Source organism: Syngnathus scovelli, chromosome 3 (genome assembly GCF_024217435.2).
Source record: "Syngnathus scovelli strain Florida chromosome 3, RoL_Ssco_1.2, whole genome shotgun sequence".
NCBI lineage: Eukaryota > Metazoa > Chordata > Actinopteri > Syngnathiformes > Syngnathidae > Syngnathus > Syngnathus scovelli.
In genome coordinates, this window is record NC_090849.1 from 11,364,751 (window position 1) to 11,391,490 (window position 26,740).

The 26,740-nt window shown below is 41.4% G+C and overlaps 2 protein-coding genes across 4 annotated transcripts; one reads left to right on the forward strand and one right to left on the reverse strand.

Moving 5' to 3' along the window:
- The first annotated feature begins 438 nt into the window (after positions 1-438).
- rab35b (RAB35, member RAS oncogene family b) lies at positions 439-7,374 on the forward strand. Of its 2 annotated transcripts, XM_049716695.1 has the most exons (6): positions 443-751; positions 2,383-2,433; positions 2,803-2,926; positions 4,905-5,029; positions 5,583-5,707; positions 5,782-7,374. In XM_049716695.1, exons 1-6 carry the CDS (start codon positions 700-702, stop codon positions 5,908-5,910), a joined length of 606 nt encoding a protein of 201 aa, XP_049572652.1. In that variant the 5' UTR covers positions 443-699; the 3' UTR covers positions 5,911-7,374. The 2 variants fall into 2 exon arrangements, with proteins under 2 accessions (XP_049572653.1, XP_049572652.1); XM_049716696.1 differs by lacking the exon at positions 5,583-5,707 and having other exon boundaries at positions 439-751.
- A 1,593-nt stretch (positions 7,375-8,967) lies between these two features.
- Positions 8,968-26,541, reverse strand: LOC125965846 (BICD family-like cargo adapter 1). Of its 2 annotated transcripts, XR_007479988.2 has the most exons (11): positions 25,730-26,541; positions 24,379-24,594; positions 18,495-18,611; positions 16,510-16,656; positions 16,069-16,248; positions 15,775-15,993; positions 14,996-15,139; positions 14,460-14,590; positions 14,228-14,348; positions 13,678-13,794; positions 12,881-13,028 (listed from the first exon to the last, which is right to left on the reverse strand). XR_007479988.2 is itself a non-coding variant. In XM_049716694.2 (10 exons), exons 1-10 carry the CDS (start codon positions 26,102-26,104, stop codon positions 12,852-12,854), a joined length of 1,827 nt encoding a protein of 608 aa, XP_049572651.1. In that variant the 5' UTR covers positions 26,105-26,540; the 3' UTR covers positions 8,968-12,851. The 2 variants fall into 2 exon arrangements, 1 of the variants encoding a protein (XP_049572651.1); XM_049716694.2 differs by lacking the exon at positions 13,678-13,794 and having other exon boundaries at positions 8,968-13,028; positions 25,730-26,540.
- Between the last annotated feature and the right edge of the window lie 199 nt (positions 26,542-26,740).

The following is a 26,740-nucleotide window of genomic DNA, read 5'->3' on the forward strand; positions in this document are numbered from 1 at the left end:
AGCATTTTTACGCAAGGCCATGATAGGGTTTTTATGGTCTTTGATAACTTTATTTGGGCATTTGTTGTTGGTATGAAAATTACCATTTAAATGTGTTGAACAAATTTATTTCCCCAATATTCCATGTTTACAACTTTGTGGACACAATTGCACATTGTACTGTTCCAACATACTAACATGGCCTAACATGCATGGTTGGGAGAAAATTAGGAACTTTAGAGTTGACCTCAACCCCATCAACCCTTAATTTAAGCGACTGAGATCTCATAAAGTGGGAAACAACGACAAACGTGAACCTTTACCGATTGTCGTCAACCAAGGGACGGTATGTCTTCACGTTGTATGTATCAGCTTTATACGACAAAAGTGTGAGGCAATGTTTTTGAATGATACTGGGCTGGCGGGCGGGCTTTTGCTGCTGGAGCCTGCGCAGTGCGGCCCGATCGGAGAGAGTCGGGTGGACCAGCAGAGGAGGAAGCGCAGTTTCCGGCCGCTGGCAGCAGAGGGACAGAACCCCCGAGAAGTAAAAACACGCCGGCTCGGGAAAAGGCTTTCCAGCACCGGTAGTGGCTTAGTTTCCCCCCGGCAAAATTGGGGGGCCCGAGATCGTGCCTTTTTTTCTCCTTAAGAAACAAGGGACTTGTACCACAAACAGTGCAAGAAGCGACACAAGGCGGGGGTGAGCCACAATCCACCGGCATGGCCAGGGACTACGATTACCTCTTCAAGCTGCTCATCATCGGTGACAGCGGTAAATCGACGTCGGGGATGTAGCACGGGCAGTTGGCCTGTCCTGTTTTTACACATGGCTATGCGTGCTAGACCCGCCATGCCACCATGTTTTGTTTTCTACTCCTTGTGCATTGATTTTAGAAAACATTTGTCGAGTGTCATTTACTCGGCCGCCATGTTACTGTTAGTGACAGGGCGGAGGTTGTGCGTCCGGGCTCGGCATGTCTGTCGATGAGGCCGGATATCGCCCCCACAACTGAAGAGTTTGTCCCTCGAATGTTTTCCTGTTCTGTTCACGTTACAGACAAAATACGTAAAACGCCTAAAGTCGACCACACATGATTCACTGGAGTGTTACAGGAGCCAATTAGACCGCGTTACCGCTTGTTTTTGTGTCATTAGCTGCGGCAGCTAGCATGAAATTAGCATGTTTTTGCACGGGCCATGAATCTGTTGTGTTTGCTTGCACTAGCCGCAGGCTAAAGTGATATTACAACAAGGTTACCACAACGCTTAACAACTGCTGCAACAACTTATTGTTATTTAGATTAATGTAGATTGGTATCCTGATTTTGTTAAAGGAATGCTGCACTGCAGTTTGTTTAGCATTGAGAGGCAGTCACGTTTAAATGAAGTGTTGCTGTTTTACGGTAACTCCGTGAAATTAATCGTTGAACTGCCCAAGGTCAATGACTATTTCTTTGGAGTTATTTATTCGTTGAATCTACAAGTTATCAAAATCTTGTTATGCACCCCCCACGTTAAACACTCTACTCTCAGTACTGGACCGCTTTGTGGGGTCTGAGTCTCACATCCATTGTCCATCCAGACACTAGCACAAGCGCATCAGGGGCAACACACTGATACCAGTGTTCCTTCAGCTGCACTGGGGAACCCCAACTGACTAACACCATGCTGTGGTAACGAGACCAAAACGCAATGACTGCTGCCTATTTTCAGAACAGACACACACTGGCGCCCTCAAACTTCCACTGTGGTGCTGCTGTTGAAAAGAATTGGGTGACTGGTCAAGGATGACTGTTCAATTCGCTCCTTGTTTAAATACTGCTTGCTTAAAGTGCTGCTCGTTAAAATAAAGATGTCAGGACAAACATTTTGGAGCTTATCAATACGTATTCTCCTTCAAGGCCTCTCATTGTTTGGAGAAAATAATGGGAGGCCGAATGAATCTGATAACTTTTACGATTAGAGCTATAAAACACCACCTGACAATGCACAATAGGTAGCCGATGGCTTGAACCCACTCCAGATTCAACAAAGGAATTTCATAGCCGACATCTCATTTTCCTTACTCTTCACTCTCGCTTACACGCCCTTCTCTTTTTTCCTATGGTGTGACGACCTCACCTGATTGGTCATCAGTTTGTTTTCCATAAATCCATTTAATCAGACTTGTATTTTTTCGATTAGTTTTAATAATTCAACACGAGAACACCTTGTGTGCATAACTTTTAAGTGCAGGATTATTGCAGTTATTCTTGTCCACATTGTATTTTGGGTTTGTATTTGTGCCACGCTGTTGTGCTCGGATTCCCAGCCAATGCGATCAATGGATGTTTGTTATGAGCTCACAAAAACAGTGTCGTTGACTCCCCTGAACCTCATGCTGTCCTTCCGTTTCTTCGGCAGGAGTGGGGAAGAGCAGTCTCCTGCTTCGTTTTGCAGACAATACATTTTCAGGTGGGTGACTCTAAAGTCAAGTACAGTTTCTGGCACAAATCAACTGTTGTTAAATGGAATCTATTTAAATAATTAATTCTAGCCCCATCGGATTGCCACTCTTAAAGCTTGTAGTCATGCTGCATTTTAATATGAACTTTTGTGCTTGTATAAAAATAGGTTCCCCATTGTATGTTATGGTAAGAGTAAATTAAACTAAAATTGCTCACACAGCTGACTGCGGCGTGTGCTACACTTTACAATAACTGTGGCGTTTAGCTGTCATTTTAGATGCCCACTAAAGTGAGCCCCCAACATCATATTTTTCTCCTCACAAAATTACAGAGGCTGGTCATAAAATCTGATGCCAGGCTGCATTCATTTTTGCAGGTAGCTATATCACCACAATCGGCGTGGACTTTAAGATCCGGACGGTGGAGATCAATGGGGAGAAGGTGAAGTTACAGATCTGGGATACAGCAGGACAGGAGCGCTTTCGCACTATCACATCCACGTGAGTCAATGAACACACAAACACAAAAATGTCTCCGGTGAGGCTCTGGTTTTGAATAAGAAACCAAGAAATGGCTTTTGTGGTCTTCAAATTTAATCCAATTAGATGAAGCAGACATCCTCAGAAAAGTTGTTTCAAATATATATATTTTTTTTGCAACCTGTTAAAAAAAAATGTGACTAAAAAAAACTGACGTGATTCATTTGTCTGTCAGTCGCATGCGTTTCACTACTACTCACCTTTTCTATACTTTAAACAATGTTATCTAAGATTGTATTTAATAAACCCAAGTGGCTGCTGGCAACCACATTCCTCCCATAATGTGGCAGGAAATTACTATAAAAATTTAATGCAATGCTGAAATTTTCACTGATAATAATTCAATTTCTGGCTTTGCTGGAAAATTTATAATAAATAAATCAATAAAAGAAAAAGAACACAACTCTTCCAATTTTGTTTAAGGTTTGGTGTGACATGGCTCAAATGACATTGTACGACCTGAGAGTATTCCACTTTGGAGGTCCCACTGAACTGAGTCGTGTTTCTATGAAATACTACATTGCAGTTTCACTATAGGACTACTCAACCTTCACTTTAAGGAGCTGTGTCATGCTATTTTAAGACTTCTGCAATTAATTAGCTGCATGTATGTGATTATATATGACTTTTGTTGCAGGGACAGCTGCTCTGAGAACATAAAGAAGCTAAAAATGTTTTGATGGGTCTAATTTTTTTTAACATTCATAATACATGAGCAACATATCAACATTTTATACATATTTACAAGTCACTCCAAATACACGCGGGGCTGAGTGAGACTTGTTCTCAATAGACCATTTGCACAGTTATGAAGCGTAAGAGTTGATCATTTTTTTACTTCAATTTAAACCCACAAACAAAACACAAAGTGGACATATGTATGTGGTGTTAGTAATAACTGAACCACTCAGACGGTTGATGTGACATGAGTCAATGGCCTGGCGTAAATCTTTAGTTGCAGTCTTTGGGAAATGACGTCAACAATGGACAGTGGTCTTATTTTTGCAAACGTGTCTACCTTCAATTTTTTCCGTCAGTCTCCTCAGTGGTGTCTCATGTCAAAGGCACTAACATGTAAGCAGAGGCACGACAAGTGAGGAAGTTGCAAGTTGAGAAATGAAATGACACACAAGACCACATCAAAAGAATATTTGGAGTGGTTCACTCAGCAAATATTATCAGACCAGCACATGCAAAGTTGTTAACGATGTAACCCGGAGAACAAGCGTATAAATCTGAATTGTGGTATTTAATCTGTTAGTGTTGCACCGCCAGAAAGACGCGAATGAAGTGGTGGCATCATTGTGTCGATGAGATTAACTTTCAACAATTTGAGAGGTTTCGTTGTGTGACGAACATGGTTCTGAATATGAGAGCAGGCTCTGAGATGACTTTTGGACACTGGTTTGGTCCATGTGTGTATATTTGTGTCTCAATATGTGTGCATGCGGGCCATTCAATGGTTCCTCATTCGCGTAGCTCTTACCAGGCTGCTGACAAACAGCCAGTTCTCCTTCCTTTGCGGTTGTCTGCACCACTCGAGCTGTATATTGTAGGCATGTTCAGACAACTCTGTATGCCCTCCGCCGCTGACATGTCACACACATGCGCGCAAACATGATGTGGACAAAAGATTCTTTGTGTTTGTTTGGCGCTCTGCAGCGACACTGGGGCCGGCTTTCCGTTTGAAGCTCCAGCTGCAGGTTTACTTTCGACCGGATTGGACTTGACTCTAATCATTTGTATACCACAGAGGCTATCACTCTAATCATTTGCACACCACAGATGCTGTTCCAAAAGTCTTGTTGTTTTTCCTGGCAATACACATTACGTGTGTACGTGCACCGTTGGTGAAGTACACTTTAAACATTTGTTGTATTTGTTGTCAGGTGGGGTTTCATTTCCTCCATGCTATAACTCTCCTTTTCTGTGTGTTCAGGTACTACAGAGGAACACACGGCGTCATCGTGGTCTACGACGTCACGAGCGCAGAGTCCTTTGTCAACGTTAAACGATGGTTACATGAAATCAACCAGAACTGTGATGATGTGTGCCGAATATTAGGTGAGTGTTAGCATAGAGAGAATAATTGTTGTTTGTCCAGTGTGGAGACCGCATGCACCCATTGGCCGTGACTTGAAATAATGACCTTGTGATGGCCAATACAGGAGCTCTATAATAAGAATTCTATACACATTTGAAATATCTTAACCCATAACATGCCATGATTCCTCTGAGTATTAAAAAACTAAAAAAGTCATTAGATTCCCTGCTACGAACGAGGGCCTTAGTTTTCCCTCCGCTTCTCCCCAGTATTTGGGATCACGGAGTCCGTGACTTTGCTAAACTCAAGTGTTGACATATGATCTGATTCTTTGGACACGTTTGACTATAAAGATTGCCTGCCCTGATGAAGACCCTGCAAAATGGATAAACAGTCTTATAAATTGACACACCATAGAGAGTTTTTAACAAGCTTGTCAAATTCGCATAAAAAAATCACCTAGTACGCAAGATGAAATCAGGCTATAAAACGGAGACTTGCTTTCAGTATTGTTGGGTGTTAGAATGTTTGGCGCATTGTTAGAAGACTAGAAGACGTGTGTTGGCTTTTCAGTGGGAAACAAAAACGACGACCCCAACTCCAAAGTGGTGGAGACCACCGACGCGCAGAAGTTTGCCGAACAAATGGGCATCAACCTATTTGAGACGAGCGCAAAAGAGAACATCAACGTGGAAGAGGTAACGCCAGAGGAAGTAGTTTGTGGGAAGCGGCCCCCCACTCAATGCACCTTTGCTTTTTTTTTTATGCGCAGATGTTCAACTGCATCACGGAGCTGGTGCTCCGAGCCAAGAAGGAGGTGCTAGCCAAGCAGCAGCAGCAGCAACAGAACGACGTGGTCAAACTCACCCGGAATAGTAAACGGAAGAAAAAGTGCTGCTAGCGATCGTCGCGCCTTGATCGCAACCGGATGGGACTCACAAAGTCAAAATTAAAGATTTACAAAATATACGCTAAAGATTAAAGAGAAAAATATGCGTCCCCTTTGGACTAAGTAATGATGAAGAAATATATGTACAGATTTTATTATTGAAAAGGTCTGATCAAAAGTCTTATTTGGAATCGAGCGGCAGCGCCTCCTTTACGTCAAGGGTCTGCAAAGTGACGACTGACTGCCACAACGCTCCTGTGTACATCCCCTTCATCACACCATTGTCATACAAGTCCCGCGTCTCATCCTTCCTCTTTCTCTCACTGCACAGGACATTAAGCACTTGAGGAGAGGGGCTTTTTCTTTTGACTTTTTGTTTCTTTTTCTAGCTGCATTCTTTTGGGCTGGGGGAATATTGGGAGATGACGATGGGCAGGGGACTTCGCTTTAGCACAGATCACGCCAAGAGATCAAGATGAAATTTCAACATGTCTGATGTGACGGCCGTCAAATCAAATGATTGCTAGTCTGATTCATCGGACAAAGCCAATTTTTTGCCAAGATTTCTTCTAACCGGGGTTGAACCAACAATCCTTTTGATTTGACTTACATCTCCTTTCTCTCTCTCTCTCTCTCTCTCTCTCTCTCTCTCTCTCTCTCTCTCTCTCTCTCTCTCTCTCTCTCTCTCTCTCTCTCTCTCTCTCTTTTTTTTTCTCAAAGTGCAGCAGAGGTGTCAAGCTGCTGCAGTCTTAATCCACTTGCTGGTGTCATTTTGAATTTTCCTCTTTTTTTTTATTTTTTAAAACCGTGATACAGTTCAACGGTGGTGGTGCGCCTCATTGTTGCCATAGTAACGCCTAACGTTTTCTATGGCAAGTAAGTTTGAGAATTTAATATTCTACTAGTTCACTGAATTATCCTTGTACTAGTAAATCCATTGTCTTCCCTTGTAAGACAATCTAGTGCTTTTTGTCCAGTCACCCACTCATCAGCGCCTCCTATTGGTCCGTCAGAAGCCAATCAGTCCCCTTGCCTGTTGGCTGCTAGCCCATCATTTGTGAGGGAGTCAGTCCTCTTTGTGCTTCCTCTTTTTTTTCGGAAGATGGACAGAGGTGCAGCCATCACGTTCATCTGACACAATGCGCTCAACACCCCCCCCCCCACTCTATTATTATTTCATTAAGTATGTATATATAAATATTTGTGTTTATATTCAACATCACGGGCATGCGCTTAACCATGCCCCATGTGTTCTTTTTGAACACACATCAGCTGTGGTTTGCTGTACACTGGAGAAAAAAAAAGACATACTATTCAGTTTGCCCTCAATGAATCTAATCTGTAATAACAATTTGAAAAGGAATGAATATTTGACACGTAACAACTGCGTTCATTTGTCAGTGACTTGTGGCCTGACTTCATTTTCAACCTGTGTCTATTTTTGAATTCTGTGAATAAAGTGTGGGAGGAAGTGGACTCTGGTGTCTTATGGGAAGATCATTTGTAGTTTCTTGTCATGTAGTTTTACAATGGGGCAAAAAAGTATTCAGTCAGCCATTGATTATGCTATTTCTCCTACTTAAACTTGGGATAGGGCCCATAGATACACGTCAACTGTAAGAGACGGGATGTGTTAAAAGAGTTTCGGGAAATCACATTTTAGGATTTTTAGAGAATTTTGTATTTTGTAAACTATGGCGGAAAATAAATATTTGATCAATGACAAACATGTAAAGCAGGGGTTGTCCAACTCCAGTCCTCGGGGGCTGCGTTCCAGTATGTTTTCCAAGTTACCCTCGTTATACACACCTGCGTGAAAAGATCAGTTCATTTTCACGTTCTGCAGGAGCCTAACTTTTGACACAGGTGCACTTAACGAGGGAATCTTGGAAAACATGTTGGAATGCGGCCCAGCGGACTGGAGTTTGACACCTTTGACCATGATATTTCCCTAATAAAGTGGCCTGTTATTAGGTACACCTGAAAATGGCGGTGTTCCTAATGGAGTGTCTGAGAGATGTCACAGATCAACCAGCCAATCAGAAAGTGGGGGTGAGGGCGGGTGTGGCACTTTCCACTTTCAGTTAAACCAGGGTTGTCGAACTCCAGTCCTCGGGGTGCCGCGTTCCAATATGTTTTCCAAGTTACCCTCGTTATACACACCTGAGTGAAAAGATCAGTTCATTTTCACGTTCTGCAGGAGCCAAACCTTTAACACAGGTGCACTTAACAAGGGAATCTTGGAAAACATGTTGGAATGCGGCCCCGAGGACCGGAGTTCGACACCCCTGACGTAAAGGCTTCTTTGGGGTTTCACGCAAGATAACCTCTATGGGCTAGAAATTATGACAGTGAGCAACATTTATTACATATACGTTAGTTCTTCAAACAACTCATTTTAAATGGAAAGTTTTGGTTCATTACTAAAATACCCCCCCCCCCCACTATTTTAATTCTAGTTTTCAAATGTAGCCTATTTGTCTGAACACAGTGCCATCTTCATCATACTAATGCCTAAAATGGTACCATTGCTAGTAAATATGCACAGACATGGATGTCATGGGCTTTGATTGGCTGACGACAAATTAAAACGATATAGAAAATGGATTGCTAGATGACTTCATGGTGGATTCTGTTTTTCAGGCCGTCGTCAATTTGTTATCCTTTAATGGCTTCATGTAGACAGGCAAAAAAAAAAAAAAAAAATTCCAATGGAACACTGTGTTTTTTTATTATAAGCAGACTATTTTGTGTTGATTAGAGGAAGAAAATTCTCAGAAAATTTCATGAGAAATATTTGGAATAGTTGGAAGTGTTCTCCAAGTGAAAGCGATGCTGTTCGTGGGTAGTGAATGGAAAGTCTCATAGAGCACAATAGACCCAGCAAAATCTCAATGGTGCGCCTGTGTCACACTCACAATTACCCGATTGGTTACACATCACGCAAAATACTTCGTAAACAGCTTTTGAAAGGGATAAAAATGCATTCAATAAGGAAATGACTCAGAAACTCACCAATGTTATAATTAAAAACAACGCTACCAAATCAATTCACAAAAGAAACATGACAAGAGTGACTGGCATTTATTCTTTGAATGTTCCACCCGATGTCAAATGTTCAATGTATTGTAACATACATGACTATCAACAACAGTGCACTTTTTTTCTTTTTTTTATAAGGCACTCTTCATATAGAGTTATTATGAATGGCTTTATCAACATAAACAGAGCAGACAGAAACCAGTATTCCATAAGGATGATGCTACCATTGTCATTCTAAACCACTAACATTATATCACACCATTAGCATAGCACACTAAAACTCCAACTTATAAAAAAAAGGACAAAAAAACTAATGAAAAAACAAACAATGCAGGATGATTGTAGCGCATATTACATTCAACTTTGAGCTATTTTTGTCTTTTATTCCAGTGTGCTTCGCTGTTTTGTTATTCACTTCCACACTGCTAATCTTTCTTATTCCCCAGCACACACACATGTTCTCAGAGCACCTTGACCTTAATGCACATGCTGACTCAAGGAAGTCAACAAGCAGCTTTTGTTGACAGAGGAAGAAGTCAGGGCCTGGCGTAAACAGTCAGCTTTTAGAAAAAACAACTTGTGTTCAACAAAAAAAAACATTGGCCAATATATATATATATATTTAATTATTCAATCAGAGATGCAAGTTAAGTTATTGAGAGGATTTTTTTTTTGGGGGGGGGTGTTCATTCCAAATCTGCCCTCATTTTTTTCGATCGCACATCAAACTTTAATAATAATCATAACATTATGATATACTAGCAGTAGTGTATTTAGTAATAGTTACGAATTAAGGGTTTGGTTTAGAAACAGGTGGATTTGCTTTTCTAAAATGTCATAGCTGTAAATTACAATGCATGATAAACACCATATTCTACAAGGTTTTATAGGTCAAACTTCAACACACAAACATGAGAATACCTCAAACAACCCGATGCGATAGAAAAATAGACAGTTTTTAAATCAGCATCCAAATACAGAATAATAATGACTTGAGTTGTTGACATGACACTTTTAATGTCAATGTTTTCTTTCGAATAAACATTGACTGGCGCCCAGTGGCTAAAATGATTGAGATCATTCGGATTGGTATTGAAATATCAAATTTTTATGAGGCCATGATTGTGACTATAGTTCCTCTTTCTGCAAATCATCAGTCCCTCAAGGAAACACCAAACATTAGAAAAAAAGTTTTACATAAATTTTGTTGTTGTTGAAACAATATAGATTTTCTCTTTAGAAATATTCACTTCATCCAGACCTAACGAGACCTTTTTGTTTTTAAATATAATTAAGTATATATATACTTAAAAATAAAGAAATCCTTCTTTGGGTTTCTCCCTCAAACAACCGCCTGAGATGACATGACGTCTGCATAGGTTTTGCACAGCTGTTTGAGCTCGCGGCTCAAACTCACTCTTACATACACATGGACAAAGAGGAACACGGTAGCGCATAGACATTCACATCACCACACATCACCTCAACGGAAGCCCAACAGCTTAGTAAGAACTCAAAGTGCTCATAAAGTATTGAAGCAGTGAGGATGGAGGTAGACTCCCACGCCCCGCCCCTCCCCTCCCTAAAAAAATAGTACAGTCTATGTAGGGTCTTTCCATGATATGAAATGTAACATTTTTTTGTCCTCCTTCTCACACTCATGTAAACATTGGAAGAATTTGGTTACCTAGGAAAATGTGTCAAATAATGCGAGAAGAGTGTCTTTCTCATCAATAAATACTTGATTGGGGATATGAAACTCTCAGGTTCATACCGACCGACATCAAAGCCTCCCTTTGAGTACTGACAATGGAAAGTAGCCAAGCTAAAGTGCTGAAGAAGAACCTGTTTGGATTAGCTCCACCAAGGAAAGCAGTTTGTCTTGTGGCAGGTTAACACAAAGCTTGGTTGGAAGTTTTGCCATCGTAAATGTAGGTCAATCAAAAGACAGAAAATGACAAAGTGCACTAGTGCTAATGAGAAAATAATTTGTGGAGCTTCCCAACCAGTACGTTGAGAGAGATCATCAGGTGTGCCATGGGAAAAAAAACCCAATTTGATTTGTTTTCCCAAAAATGATTATTTACGAAAACTACATTTTCTTTTTTCATCCATACCAGTGATGTACAATGACAGGCAGAGAATTTAAATCTCTTCCACTAGATGGTCGATACACTTAAATCAGGGATGGTCAACTGGTGCCCCATCTCCACTTAGAGTGGTCCTTGATCAATTTTTGAAAACAAAAATGGAGGTGATCCGTTTCAAATTGTAATAAGATAGCAGCACCCCTACAAATGTGCCAAATTAGGTCCAGAAAACCTTTCTTTCTCTCTATCTTGATATATAGAGAGAGATACACCATATGCGAGTTCATTTATTTTCCAAAACATGCACAAAGGGATATTTGGCAATTAGTATCGGTTGAAGTAGCAATGAATTCAAGTTTGCTTCATGAACCAGTTGTATTTTTTGACGCCTCTAGATGGCACTCTGTTTTACATTGGCCTGAAAAGCACACTGATTTGTCATTTCTTTCACCCAGAGGATTCAAAAAGTACATCAACTGGTTCATGAAGCAAAGTTAAAGCTTCGTTTTGCCATCACTACGCAGGTTTTGTGCCATGTTTGAATGGGAATTTTTGATGCCTGGGGGAGAATAAAAAAACAGTATGTTGTTATTCTTGGTTTGTTTCAAAGCCTTTGTAGTTGATGCATTTGAGTATGAAAATATTGTAAGGTATGTTTCTGTGCTTGAGTGGGGGGGGGGAACACACGTTCATACGTTCTCCTTATTTAAAATGGCATTTTTGTCATTTATACTGGTCAGGAAGCGCGTGGCCCTATACATTAGCACTAATGAGAAATTGTGGCCCCTGCAATATTTAGGTTGCCCATCCCTGTTGCTATTCATACAATATAAGGATGGGATTTGTTTTGATTATCAGATTTCATGCTGAGCAAGTAAACTGAGAGGGGATCATCATTCATCATATATGAGGAACCCCTACTTTCACAGCAAATCACTATTCAATGTCCACCCATTGCCTTTAGATGCCTCAAGATGATGGCAAATTATTCTGATTAGAAAAGGCAGTGGTCTGAAAATGAAGCTCCTCTCCTCACTTCAACATAGTTCCTTGGCTCCAAAATGCCATGGGATGGTACCAAAGCAGTTTATTTTTATTTTTTATTTACACAAGAGCTTTGGCTTGAGGTTTCTAGCAAATACCATGTTTCAACCCCAAAAATCCACAAATAGCTGAATGAATCCCCACCCCACAAAAACGCCAGGCTGGGGATCACTGTATGTATACACGTTTTGGAATATTTTTGTTTGGTGGCTTGCTTTCATATTTTTCCAATGTAAAACAGAAATTGGAGTGGCTTTGTATTCTAACATTTCTGAATGAACTCCTAAAGCAATCAAGTAACAATTTGGGTGCTGTCACGGAAGCATCACCATGATCCAGCTGCTCCGCTATGGCGAACATACGTGTCATTAGCCGGACACGATGGGTGCAAACAGTGACCATTGCTGCAGCATTTAAGTTCCTAACAGGCTCGGCAGTGGGAAGAAGCGATGGGTCAGAGGCACTACAAGGAAACCTTCCTCAGTAGAAGTAAACGTTTGGACCCTGATCATGTCCTGCAAGTGGCCTTTTAGAAGAAGATCTGCTGTATGTGGCATTGGGAGCCAATCATCAGAATTAGACAAGGAGCATTGGGAAAGATAAAGTGCAAAGTACAAACCAAGCTCTCCAAACCGCTGCATGTGTGTGTGTGTGTGTGTGTGCGTGTGTGTGTGTGTGTGTGTGTGTGTGTCCCACTGCCCGTCTTTGGCTGTGTCGTATGTTGTTATGTCACCCTTTCTTCTTCACGCAATCTGTTGTTGCTTCTGTTTCCTGTGCTCAGTTCTTTTTGAAAAAAGAGAAAAGTCTTCGGTCCCGGTCGGAGAGGCGGAGAGCTCGTCTGGAGGACTGAGCTCCGGGAGCTCTGGACGACCTGGACGTGGAGGATGGGGTTGTGCGCCACTCATCCTGGTGCTTGTCCATTAATTGCTGGTCAATCACTCTGTGCATGTCGTCCTGCAAGAACAAACAGGATGGGCAGTGAGCAACAGAAAGCGCTCATCACTTAAATTGCATAAACTACTCACAAATAGTGACCTTTTCAGGTGAGCTTGAGGTGACCTTCTCTAAAACTTTGAATGCCAAATTGAGAACTACTTTTTCGATTCCTACCCCTAATTATTATAATTATTTCTTTGACAAGAACCACTGCGCAAGACCTACATGGAGCTTTGAGCGGCAGTTTTCTTCTAGAATGACATGAAACTATTGTTGAAATTAATTTAATCTAATTAAATTAAATTAATTAATCTAAACTAGGGTTGCAGGCGTGCTGTCAGCTGTCGGGTTGTATATGCACTGCAAATATTTTGTGCTCAATTCCTGATAAACTATTGGTGCAACCCCAGGACCTGGCCACTAGGAGGCTCTTTACACAATAACGTGTCATCGCTGGAAGTGAAAACTAAACAGTCAGACTGATTATTCAACCTTTTTTTGTGAAGATTTGCCTTTGTCTAAGACAATCTTGATGATGTTTGAGGTCAAGGGTGTAGGTTCACTAAAAATGGCGACAGGTGAAGACAAAACGATGGGTTACATAGTTTCAGCTGGGTGGCGTTAGTCAGTGCAGGTTGCAATGATGGGATGGGGCAGGTGGGCTCACCTCTAAGGCAGGAGAGGGTGTGTACCACAGGGGAGAGGAGGGTGGTACGGAGTCTGAGAAAGGCCACTAGATCAGAAACCACAAGAGCCATACTGTAAAGAGCCCTGAGGATGCAAACTGTGGGCAGGAGGGTGAGAGAGAGGAAAGAGCCAGTAGTTACAGAAGAGGAAGGAGCGGGCAGGGACAGAACCAGTGTGACCACAAGGCAGGGTTTAAATGATTTAAAAAAAAAAAAAAAGGAGAGGGAAAGTGCTTCTTAAGCAGGGTACACATTAATAATCAGTCATTTTTTTTATCTCATCTTCTGCTACTACTTTTATAATCTTTCTTCTTCTTGTTTTTGACAACTCTAACAGTCTTTATACTAAACAGTTTTGTTGTTGTCAGGCGAGTGTTCGTTCACAAAAAACATTGCATGTGTACCCAACTTGAGTGAGTTCCTGTATGATTCTTACCACATTTTTACCACAGAGCAGGAAGAGACGTCTTAATTGCGGAGGTGATGGAACGCAAGGTTTTTAATTGAAACGTCTCTATTATGACAACTCACCTGCCAGGCCTCCAGCTGCTGTGACAGATTGAGTTTCTGCTGGATGGCATCCAGAAGCTGACTATTCAGAGACATGATGTCTATTTTACACTTGGCCAGCTCCATCTCCACTGCCTTCTTCCTGGAAGACACACACAGTGACAATATGGTGATGGTGACAGACCAAAATACAGAAAATAATATTTTCAAGTAAAATTCTTTTGTTGTAATTGTTTTGATCTGGTAAGCCTACTTGGCTATGGCATCATCTCTGTCTTTAATGGCACTCTGGAGCTGCTCGCTGGGTTCTCGGACCTCGGCCATGGTCCTCATCCGCTCCGATTCCTCTTGGAGGGAACATATTTCTACTGAAAGCAGCGCCATCTGTAGGTTTGATGGGGAAATGACATGGACATCAATGGGATTCTGCTTTGTTTTTTAATAGATACTTGCATATGTGCTGCTGTACATGACTAGGCATAAATACAGGGTGCTCAGAATGTCTCTTTATTATTTAAAAAAAAAAGTGCTGTACATGATTAGGCATAAATACAGGGTGCTCAGAATGTCTCTTTATTATTTAAAAAAATTAAGGGGTTGCGATATGTTTATCAGGTTTGTCGAGCACAGGGGTCACCAACTCCGGTCCTCAAGGGCACCAATCCTCACCAAAATGAAAATGATTATTGGAAATCTGTAATCATTATGTTTGTTTGTTTTTAAGTACATAATCGTGTAATTAATCAACACTAGTGTGTACAAGTAATGGGCTTGACTTTTCACAAATACCTGATTGTGCAGCTGTAGCAACTCTTCTTTACTATTGTGTGTCTTGTCCTGCTCAGCTTCATACAGCTCTCGAACTTCTCTCAGCTCTTCTCCCATCTTCTTTACTTGTTCCTCCAGAGCTTCCTCGTCACTGCGCCGAGAACCCTTTCAAAAGTAAACGCAAAAATATGGGACTCTGTTGTAATACATATATAGCAATAATGTGACCCACAAGGTTAATTACTGGACTTTAACATTGCCTTTTCTAAAAATCAACTTTAGTGTCCAAATTAGAACCTTGGTCAGTTTCTATTGGACCGCTAACTGACAGTACATAATGCTACAATCCATTTTAAACATTGTCAACCAGGAAGAGATTTTCTTGGCAAAAGGTTTTGTTGATGTAAATTAAATCTCCCAAGGCACCACATGAATAATTTATAGTATATCGCCATAAATATCCAAAATGTAGAAGGTAGGGTCTGGGAAATTAAGCGTCAAATTTGCTTCATGAATCAGTTTCGAATCCTCTAGATGGCACTCTCTGTTCTACACACCGCATTGCCATCAAAAGGAGTCAAAAAGCACATCGACTGGTTCGTGAAGCAAATTTGAAGCTTTATTTACCCATCACTACAAAATGGTACGAAGGATCGAATCCATCTAACCACCCATATATCGTTCTTATACTCATTAAGGTTGCGGATAAACTGGAGACTCTCTCAGCAATCAACTACAGGGCAAAATATACTACCCATAAATAAAAGCTGGTAAACTATTGGTAAACTCTCCATAGGTACCGTTGACTCGTTGCCATCTAGCAAGTTCTGTGTTAGTCTGCGTAGTTCTAGCAAGCTGGCATGAAGGCTCCCAGTTGGCACATCCTTGGCAGAGGACGTCTCCGAGGATTCGTCCATGGAAGAATCTGTGGATAGCGCCGAGTCTGTGACATCATTCCCTCGAAGATGGGAGCACAGCGAGCGCACCTCACAATAAGCTTCCCACAACTGAACACGCAGCTTTGGATGGAGAGACAAAGAGACAAAGTAAGAATCTGAATTGTTCTCGGCATCTGATATTGGAGTTTGCTTTACCTGCTCCCGCTCCTGCTCCTGCTCCTCTTGCTCCATGCTTTGCTCTATCTCGCACATCAGGCTGGACTGGTGGGGGGTGAGGCTACGCAGGCTGGTCTCCTCCGTTAGCTCCTCTAGCCGAGCCGTTAGCTGCCTGTGCGACAACTGAACTTCCTGAAGCTCCACTTGACTCTGCCGCAACTGAACATACATAACAACAACTAGGCTTAAAATAGAAAAAAAGGATATCTTATAGCAAGTACAGCGAATCCTCCAAAGTTAAACCATTGCATGTTGCAATGTTTTGTTGCCTCACGTGAAAGCATGCTTTATTGATGATTTGAGGAGCATATAATCCACCAAATACTGGTTAAATTCCAAATATGACAACTCTTTGGAAAGTCCAATGTACAAACACAGAACGTCAGTGCAACGCGACTCGGGTGTTGTCGAGCTTTGTACCTGTAGGTCCTTTTCGTGACACTGCTTCTCCAGCACTAGCGTCCTATCTCTGAGGTCTTCCACAGTATTCTTGAGCACTTCGTTCTCCTCCAGCATGGCATGCACCCGCCGCTCCAGCTCCATCTTCCTCTCCGACAGCATCGTAATCTAACGCGTTCAGCATCAGTGATTAGAAATGACGCCCCATTTAAAAGGTCTACGGGTACAACAAGCCAAGGATTGCCTTGATTTTCAGGGTGAAAGCGGCGAAAAGCGTCGTCGGCAGACTTGATTAAAGGCTAAATATTGCGCTGTCCCGTCTGCGGGCAAAGCAGGATCTTACACGAGATTAAAAAGTACTCCCACCGGTCTTAAGAATGCCTGTTGCCTAGCACAGGCGTAGGCGGGAGCAGCCACCCTCGTCTTAGGAATGTCTTCCTGATAGGGTAGCGCCTACACAAAGCTTGATATCAGCTTACTCAGCTTACTCAGCAAGTAACGACCTTCAACATATTCTTCACAGTGGGATTTGGATTGTTTTTGCCTGAGCACATATAAAACCTTAAATGAACAACAGTATGGGATCATTTGATGCCTTCTGGATTTGACCTACATCTGATAACCTACTTTACACTGCGGCAACACTTGCTTTTGCTACTTGCAATGTTCTAAACATTTAGAGCCACAATAGTCTTTTAGTCAAAGAGATCGAATTCCAGCAGTTGTAAAATCGAAGCGGTGGAAAAGTGGAAGCAACCAGACATTGCAGCGCCTCAGGTAAAAAATAGAACATACTCTTTCTCCCAATTACTGTACAGGCTTTGCAGTCAGGGTGTTTTCCCTGCTGTCACTTAAGGATTGACAATCCTCAAGACAAACTGAAATTTCATGCAAGTAGTGCAGAAATTCATCCTTGGCTCCTTCCCCCCTCAAATTCAACTCAAATTCAAGCCATCATTCAAACCTTGTTTGTATACTTTTAAGGAAGCTTCATGCAGCATGCAGTAAGGCCAAACAACACTTGCTAACCACTCACTTCAAGTCCTTGCTGCTCCAATCAGGAAGGAGGGAAGAATAAGTGAGCGAGATACAAAGAGAAAGAGGAAATAATGAGAATTACCTAGCATGAGTTTTTTTTAAATTGCATTACTGCAGTCAGTGGTTACCAACCTTTTTGGACTTTTGTACCCCTAAACCTTTTTTGTCATACCATCAGCAACCGCTCACTCATACATGTTGATGATTCTCCGCGTAGAGTGTAACAACTGAACTGATTACTTATTTATTCATTTTATTTTATTTATGTTTCCTCATTTTGAACATTTAATTATTCGGCATTGTCTTCTTTTTAACTAAATTAAACACAAATAAATAAAATAAGTGCTATGAATAAAAAAATACCTATAGATTACTCTTAGCTTGAAAAATAATGTCGGACCATATAATTGGTCCTTGAATCCTTCAATTTGTGTGGCCTTCGAAGGAAAATGTTTGGTCACCCCTGTCCTGATTGGGAATCACTGACATAAGTGATAGCTAATGTCTGACACAGAGAAAATTAGTTTCCCTTTGGTGGCATTTTCTTCATTAAAATCACCAGAAACAAATTGTGTCAAACCATGAGCTTCATATATGGTGTGTCAAATGACTCCAACAGTGAGTCAAACATACGTATCCAATAGATAGTTTATAAAAAACACCAATCCAATCTTATGTTTTTAAAACAGCTCACAGTAGCTGGCCAGAGCTTCAAGTGAGTTAGTATCACAGATAGTTTTATGAGTGTGGGTGGAATGAATGAGGTTCACATCCTAAATGTGGCATTTGTGTTTTGAAACAGTCCAGATGTTCCGAGTCACCTCTCAGGGTCTTCAAATAGAAATAGTAGAAATTACTAAGATAAATAAAATGATTTTTGTCAGTACTGTATAGCTCGGGCGAGTGCAACAATACATGCCAAGTGTAATTTTCATTGAGGTACGTTGCCCGCGCTGATAATGGCTTACTTCAGCTTGGAGCGTTTCTAGTCGTGTCATGTGCTGGCTTGTAGACGTACTCTTCTCCCTGAAGTCGTCCCGTAAGGAATGCACCTGAGTGGATAGCTGCCTCTCCACGTCTGCAGCCTGATCAGACAGAGATTATTAAAGTGAGAGAAAAACTAACAATAATTCAAACAAATACACACACGCACGCACACACACACACACACACACAAACACACACACACACACACACACACACACACACACACACACACACAACTCAAGTTGTTGTTGCTTGCGTGCGCACATTGCACGCAAGCAACAACAACTTGAGTTCTTCCCCCTGACGGGAAACTCGCTGGGTTGTTTACACTATGTGTCAATCCTCCCACCTAAATCTCTTCCTGTAAATGTTATAACTATTCCTATGAAAACGGTTTCCCAAAATGTCAAACTGTAGCGTGCATCTTTCCTCACTGTGACCAAGTTGGGCGTAGCTAGAGGCTTTATCAGTGTTGCCAGTTAAGCTTCCACTTTGGATTTGGTAACAATGCCAAGGAATTTTTGTGCATTTTCTTGTTCAAATTCTAGAGCTGGAAATGTTGAACCCTCTTTGTCCAGACTGTAGGCTTCACTAGGGCAATGCAATTAATTAAAATTAAATTACAATTATGAATATTACACTGCACATTTACAATATGGCATAGTTCTGAAAATGAATTATTAAATTAATTATTAAAAAAAACTAATAATATTATTAATCCAATTCACTATGTTTGTTCATACAAGGAAACTATACTTGAATTTTGTATTTTGTAGATTGTTTTTTTTAGCTAAAGAAACTTACATGATTATAACCATTCAATGAAATGTGTTATAATATTTTAGTTTGAACATTTTCTTGTTTTGTACACCACGCAAAAACTAAATGATCATTGGAATCATTACCAAAATAATCACGATGAACATTTTTTTTCATAATCAAGCAGCCAGGCTTTGCCATAAAGCTCTCGCTCACCTCCATAAAAATTTCATCGTGGGAGGAGCCAAGGTATGAAATAATGCATAGTCAACTGCTTTGCACTGGCAAACACTACTTTCACGGCGATTAGCATTAATATGCGTGTAGCAAGTGTCACAATGTATAAGTTTGATTCATGATTTCCAATCATTTTTACAGCATTCTACTTCGGTCATAAGAGCCAGCTACTGAACAGTTGTGTTCAGTCAGCTACAGAACTGGGACATAGGCTGCTGCGGCGACGGCATCTGTGACAGGCTGGCAGCTGCATGACGCTCTCTGCTTTATGGCGCAACCAGATGTGCAATCTGTCATGGCCACTTCAGGGTCAGATCACGGGAATAAACTTTAATGACATGGTGACAGACGGAGATCATGGCTGACTGACACATTGTCTACTCACTTAATCTGCCAATTCCTCACATTGCTCGTTTTCATCATGATGCGGAAAACATGGTGAAAAAAAAAAAGTGGTAGTGAAGTGGTAGGCAGGAGAAAGAAAAAAAAGTTGGATGGGTTGGTTCATTTTCCAGTTTTGGACTGTACTCAAACTTGCATTAAATGCGGATCACTTACAAACATAATGCTTCAAAAATTCACACTTTATTTTTTGGTCACATTCCTTTGAAGAAAGAAAACCAGCAACGGAAATAAGTTGGAACTGACAGAAGTAATAGTAAAAAAAGACTGCAATCGATTTTTGTCAATCAAGAAAATTATTTCATAATTCAAACAGGCCTGGACAAAATTTATGTTACTCACAACGAAAAACACGATTCACTCTGGAATGTCTGAGAACAGGGAAACTCGATAGAATACATTTCCCATCAGTTTTCAGTTTGCATGGTTCTGCAGTTGTTATAGCAACCAGAGAGAATTAGGACTGATCAATGAGTAGTGACCTCAGCTCTTTTGGACTTTTCTGGATGGGAAAATGGACCTTATTTTCATAAGTGGGGGCTGACTGATTCACTGAAACTGCTCAGCTAAGGCAGAAAAATGAGGGCAAAGTCATTTAGAGTGCAGTGCATCATCACCATCTAAGTACAGTACACTACCAATGGAGACATAGGCATTAAAAGCGTAAAGTTATGTATCTGTCCTGTATTATTTGGGAGCTTAAAGGAGAAGTCAAGCCCAAAAATGTCTTAACAATAATATGTGGTATGTGCCCCTATTAGCCTAAAACACGGCACTTGGATTAATATTGCGTTTGTGGAATAAGAGTTATGCAGCAAAATTGACCCGTTTTTATCCATTTCTGGGGCCGGCCATTTTACCACTCGACTGAAAGTGACATCACAGTTGCCAGGTCACAGGTCACAACCAATCACGGCTTTTGTTTTCTGAAGCTGATACCTACCAACTATGATGTCATTTTCAGCCGATGGCAAGTGGAAAAATGGCCGCCCCCTGAGATAGATAAAAACAGGTAGACTTTGCCTGTTTAATTTAATTCATAGTCCTCCAAAAAAACATCAATCACAACACTGTACTTCTTACTTGTTGGGCTGCAAAGAACATTTTGGGGTTGACTTCCCCATTAAAAACGGATTCAAAACCAATAAAAGTAAAAACAAATACAATCCTTTTGACTCAAACAATTTTCTTCTTCACCTAAATCTCTGACGTTTGTCTGCAGACATAGACTGTTGTCAGGGTGACAGCTCTTGTGAAAGCGTTAAATGAATAAAGATGTATTGTCCCGGTACCAGTCGGTGGATCATTTGGCACCGGGCAGCAAAAGAAAGAATATATAACTTGCATTATTTATCCAAGTCTGACCGATCTTTTATTTTGAAAAAAATGGACCGGATTGAATGTATTGAAGTTGTGTAATTATGCTTTAGGTCATGACCAAGTAGCAGCAAGAAAAAGGGAATATCCGAGCAGTACCTCACAGATGAATGTTGACGTCAATAAAACTAAATTACGTAGCTCCCACAAAGTGATCTGAGCAGATGTAAGAATAATAGCTGGCTTCCAAAGGTTGGAGCTGTTGCGGCCATGTTCTGCCCTACGAAGCGCCGCCACCCAGCTATCCTTTCTGGTCTGGTACGCCGAGAACCGATATAACTTCTTGGTATCGCTTTTTTGGAAGCGATAGGCACACCCTATGGCACAACAACTCTTCACCATTGTTTAAGTTGCCTACGAAACAACTCTGCCACGATCTGCCACCGATAAAATGCTAAAAAATGCTCCAGTACCAGCATTGGCCCTATTAGCGTCCGCCGCTTTTTGCCACCCAAACAAACCGTCGGCCGGTCTGTGACGTCACGTGCATATCCCCCATTGGGACCGTGGCGTTTATGTGGTAACGCACTTCCGTTGTTATTCTTCCTATTCCTCGTTTTACGAATATGTCCATTAAAGTCTTTTGCGACACACCACCTGCGTCTACTTTCCTTCGGCACCACAATACTATTTTTTTTTATGCCGGTCGTATCCTTTTATTTTGTTGCATTTATCCACCACACTTTAAAAGCCGGCCCTTGAAAATATTCTGACAATAATCCTTAGTGTTAAATGAAAAGGTTGTGGACTGCTGTTCAAGCACATATGCTGAGGTCTTTGATGAAGCTATTCATTCTGCCAGTTCCTGTTTAGCAATTCATGTGGTCTACACACAAATACACACTTATTTGGATGAAAAGGCTATTCATTATTTCTCTGCAGCTATTATGAATTAAAGGACAAGTGGTTTGCAGATTGTATTGTGAACTGCATAAATACAGCACACCATTTACCAACTAAGACTGAGTATGAACGCGTTCAGCAAGGAAAGACGGGAGTGGGATTTAGGCCTACCAAATCAGGCCAGAAATAAAGGCAGAAAAGTGACTATTTAGATGTTTCACCCTCAATCTATACCTGTTGATAGTAACATGAGTGAGGGGCTAAGTTGTTTTGCTTCCCAACTCAATGCATATGGCAAGGCTATTACCACGGATTATAGCCTAATCTCCTTCTGTGTTGCATTTTCATTTCCTTTTGAGTTCTCTGCTTCTAAGACCATCCATTTGGAGCCACCATTATTCCAGAGGTCTCCCTTTAATTATTGCCAAATATTTACCAAAAGGAGGTTCTAGTAATTTGATCGCCAATGAAAAAAAAAAAAAGATGCTTTAGCCTATTGTTTCAGAGATGGAACTTAATTGGATCCTGATCAGCAGATGTTTTTAGATTGTTGGGACAAAAGAAAATAGCATGTTTCCATCAAGCAGTTCCCCAGGGGGAGTTTATGTCGCGCCATCCAATCAGACTTGTAAACAGTTGACATCACTTAGTGACAGCCCATTGCTTAGTAATAAAGGACAGGAGGGAGGCAGGGGTGCGGTGTAGCAAGCTAATTAGAAAAGTAGAAAGGAGGTGGAACAAGCGCGTAAGCACTGTGATTGACCTCATTTGTTCTAGTAAGCGAGATAGTCATCTTGCGCAAAAAGAAATGGATCGTGAGATCTGAGTCGATGCAGTAACCAACTCTTGGGAATGCCACAACAATAACATGCAATATGTTTCCCCCACATCATCAGAAAAAGCCATTGAGTGCATTGCTTGAGAGCTACACAACAGATTGTTCTTGCACTCTTCTTCTAATTAAAATATGATGATGCCATTGGGGCGGGTGCTGATTATTATAATAACAATCTGATCAAGATGAGAGGAAACCCAGGAGCAAGACGCAAAATATCAGTCATCTCTTATCAGCATGTGCGAAGCAGCAGGAGGGAAAAGGATCAATGTACACCATTGCAAAGGGAGATTAAGACATGCATGTCAGCTTTTAGGTGTAAAGCTAGTCTGAGGTATTGGGCCATGTGGCATTTGTACCCTTTACTGGCCTCACTGCCCTGCTAAGCTATTACGCTAAACTATGACATCACTCCTTTGCACTGTGATAGATCTCTAGTATTTCGACACATAAAAACACATGACCACTGACTAGACAGCAGCCTGGTGTAGATTAGACAGCGTAGCATTACAAGTATAGTGAAATGCCCCTAAAATGTGACAGCTGAGAATTCCACCAATATTTTGCAGCATGGTGGTTAATACATGTGGCTCACAGACAGTTGAGGTTCAGCATTTACGTCTCGGCTTTGGCCTTCCCATTTGGAGTTTTAATTTTATCTTTATGCCTGTGTGGGTTTCCTCGAGCTATTGCGGCTATAACATTCAGAGTATTTTGTACTTTTCTTGTTGGTCGGCATTACTGCATGAGGCGTCACTGACTAAACCTAGTTTAAAGGACACATATGATGGAAAATCGACTGTTTAGGTGAGATGCAAATTTTAGTACTTCTCCTAGCATGTCATTACAGTCATTGTTGATAAAGATTTTATGATGGTCACATCTTGACCCTGAATATATTTTTCTCTTTTTGGCCTTGGATACGCTTCTCTCTAGTATATGTTATCTCGAGCCGGTCATTAAATGACACCAATTACTGTCAGTGTCCGGGTAGGGACCATTTCCCACTAATGCAATTGATAATGACTGCCTTGAAATACCTGTCAATCATGCAGAGTGGTATTGCAGGGTATTCGCTCGAAATTGTTCAGCATGAGAAGCTTCAAAAGCGCACCTTTCACATTGGTGACTGAGTGACGTATGACCCAGAGGCTGAAAGCAAATTATCACCCAGTGCAACTGGCTGAACATCTTATCATGCAGGCAGACTTGAACTCAACCGAGAGACCCAGACAAGTTACAAACCAAGGAAGAAATGAACACGTGTATTTTGTTTGCATGCGCTTTTCTGTAGCGTGGAAGAACACTTAAGGCCACGTGACACAAAGCCCACACTAATTAAATCCTCTTTCTATGCTGCCTGAAGCTTTAAACACACTGAAACACACTCACACGCATGCACTATTTCTCACCCTTCTAAGTTGTTCCAGCAATCTGTGGTTTTGTTCCGATAGCTCACTAATGGCCTTAGTTTTGTCCTTGTCCGCTTCCCTTAGCTGGACCTGATGTTGCTCCAGTTCTCCCTGCAGCTGCTGGACGTCGGACTCCAGCTCGGCCACGCGGCACTCCCACTCCCCCTCTCGATTTTCCAGACGCCAACGCAACTCATGCTTCTCCTGCTCCAAGTGCTGCCGGAAGACAAGTGGTACAAGATTAGATATTCTATCAGTACTGCCAACATTCATCGAAACACTGCATTAAAGAATTAAAGATGGGATATCACAGGAAAGAGAGGTACATCACCACTGGAATATACCTAATAACTGCACTAGAAGTACAGTGTTATTCAGTTTGACCATTTTTTTTTTTTTTTTTTTAGAAATGGAAGTTTACTTTCAAAACAAATGCTAAACACTCATTTCATACACAATTAATGTTATATGACTTGGCTTGTATGAAGAAAAGTGAAGCTTTTTCTTCCTTCAGCCATTTCTCAAGCCTTTGTATTGCGTCTCTTTGTTTAATTTATTCTTAATTAATCTTTGATTGAGATAAAGATAATCAAAAGCAAATTTCATGCTTGTCTCCTAATAGCTGTGACCAGTAGGTTAATTTGCGACTAATAATGGCTATAATCACACTTTAGTTCCATCAAGTTGCTTCTTGGATAAAATTGAGTGGATGGTAAACAAAGTATTTTAATAGAACAGGCGCACCAACACAAGTTAACACCAGAAACAACATCAATGGGTCTGATATTGGGAAGCAGCTTAATTCTGAGCTGCATCATGAGGATGAATATGGATCAAAGGCCTGAACAGATGTACAGTAGATTCAGGGAGCTTTATACGGTGAGGAGATTAGTCTTGTGTTTTTTCTCAGGCCACATGTTGGGTAGTGTAAAGGATTTCCTAAAAAAAAAGCACCACGGTGTTTATTGTCTACAGTCGTCTAGAGTCGAGCAATGCAATTCAGTACAAGATTGACCAGAAGTTTGACCAAAGTTATTATGATTTATTTCCTGCAAGTTAGGCCTACTAGTAAATTAAAACAGCAAAGCACACCATGAAAAAGTACCTTGAGATAACTTTTGTTGTGCACTGGATGAAATTGAATGACTCGAATTAGGAGAAGCTTGAAAAGAAATAATCCCATTGGCCTTTGAGATAGTTTAACTGTCCTGAAAAAGTACAGTACCACTTAGAGGACAATAATTCCATGAGGCCTGAATGATACTACCCAATTGTTTTACGTTACAACAAATCTTTGCCACTATAAGTACATAAATCTAAGAACTCTATTTCTTGATTGATAGCTTCTTACCTCTAATTTGTTGTTGAGGTCTTTGTGCATTTTTTCATATTGCTTCGTCAAATCTTGGTTTCTTTCTAGTAAAGCTTTGCCCAGTTTGGCAGCTAACACCAAATCCTTTTCCTTCTGGCGGAAGAGAGACAGCAAGTCGGCGTTATGTTCCAACGAGAGCTCTCCCGCTATATCCTGCTCATCGCTGAGCATGGCCAGTTCCTCCTCCAACGCCACGCCAAGGCCTCCGGAGCCGGCATTGTGCAGCGGGTGAGCCGGGCCGCCTCCGTGTTCGTGAGCTGCGGGTTTATAGCACGGATCCATGGAGTCGCTGTCCAACTCCAGTGGTGCTGAAGCCACGCCAGACGTGCTCAGGTCGAGGCAAAACGCAGACATGGTTCAACTCAAGGACGAGTAGCCAGATAGAAGCAAACGGCTTTTCTTTTTTTCACACCGAATGAAGCCACCCCGCTCGGACCGGGTTGGGCTGACCGCACCGGCCTGTCATGGAAAATTCATCCATCCTTCAACGATTCTCCTTACTCGTCGTTAACTTCCAGCCAGCTCTGCTTCGGACTGAATCACAACGAACAACGCCTCCCTCCTCTGCAGCTCACTCACCGGCTGTTGTTAACACGGACGTGGTTGCTAAACGTGAGAAACAATCAATGTTTAATCATGGTATAATCCACATCAATGAGTTCTCCACTGCGGTCTGTCGGTGAGCGCCACCCCGTTGCAGGGCTTTGAGTCCTCCATTTTACTGACGCTCGGTTACTCAGGAGACATTAGTCTGGCGATAAGAAGATCTGAGCGCCTGCTCAATCGCGTCTCCTGCCCTTCTTAAATGCGCGCTCCCGCCGCGCCAGTGACGTCAGATGCAACCTGTTACAAGCGAGTATCTCATTGGCTGACACTGATAGCGCCATATTTTGGTGCCTCTTCTCACACATTTGTATATGATTTCCTCCATTAATGAGCACGAGGAACAAATGACGCAGACTGCTGTCCGCCATAACAGCATGGGATATA

Excerpts from the sequence above, each read along its gene's own strand:
- rab35b (XM_049716695.1), top strand. The coding sequence starts at position 700 with ATGGCCAGGGACTACGATTACCTCTTCAAGCTGCTCATCATCGGTGAC. Across the intron at positions 2,434-2,802 it reads TGCAGACAATACATTTTCAG|GTAGCTATATCACCACAATC; the intron begins GTGGGTGACTCT and ends TCATTTTTGCAG. Across the intron at positions 5,708-5,781 it reads AGAACATCAACGTGGAAGAG|ATGTTCAACTGCATCACGGA; the intron begins GTAACGCCAGAG and ends TTTTATGCGCAG.
- LOC125965846 (XM_049716694.2), bottom strand. The coding sequence starts at position 26,104 with ATGTCTGCGTTTTGCCTCGACCTGAGCACGTCTGGCGTGGCTTCAGCA. Across the intron at positions 24,595-25,729 it reads ACCTCAACAACAAATTAGAG|CACTTGGAGCAGGAGAAGCA; the intron begins GTAAGAAGCTAT and ends GTCTTCCGGCAG. Across the intron at positions 15,994-16,068 it reads AGGAGCAGGAGCGGGAGCAG|CTGCGTGTTCAGTTGTGGGA; the intron begins GTAAAGCAAACT and ends CTCCATCCAAAG.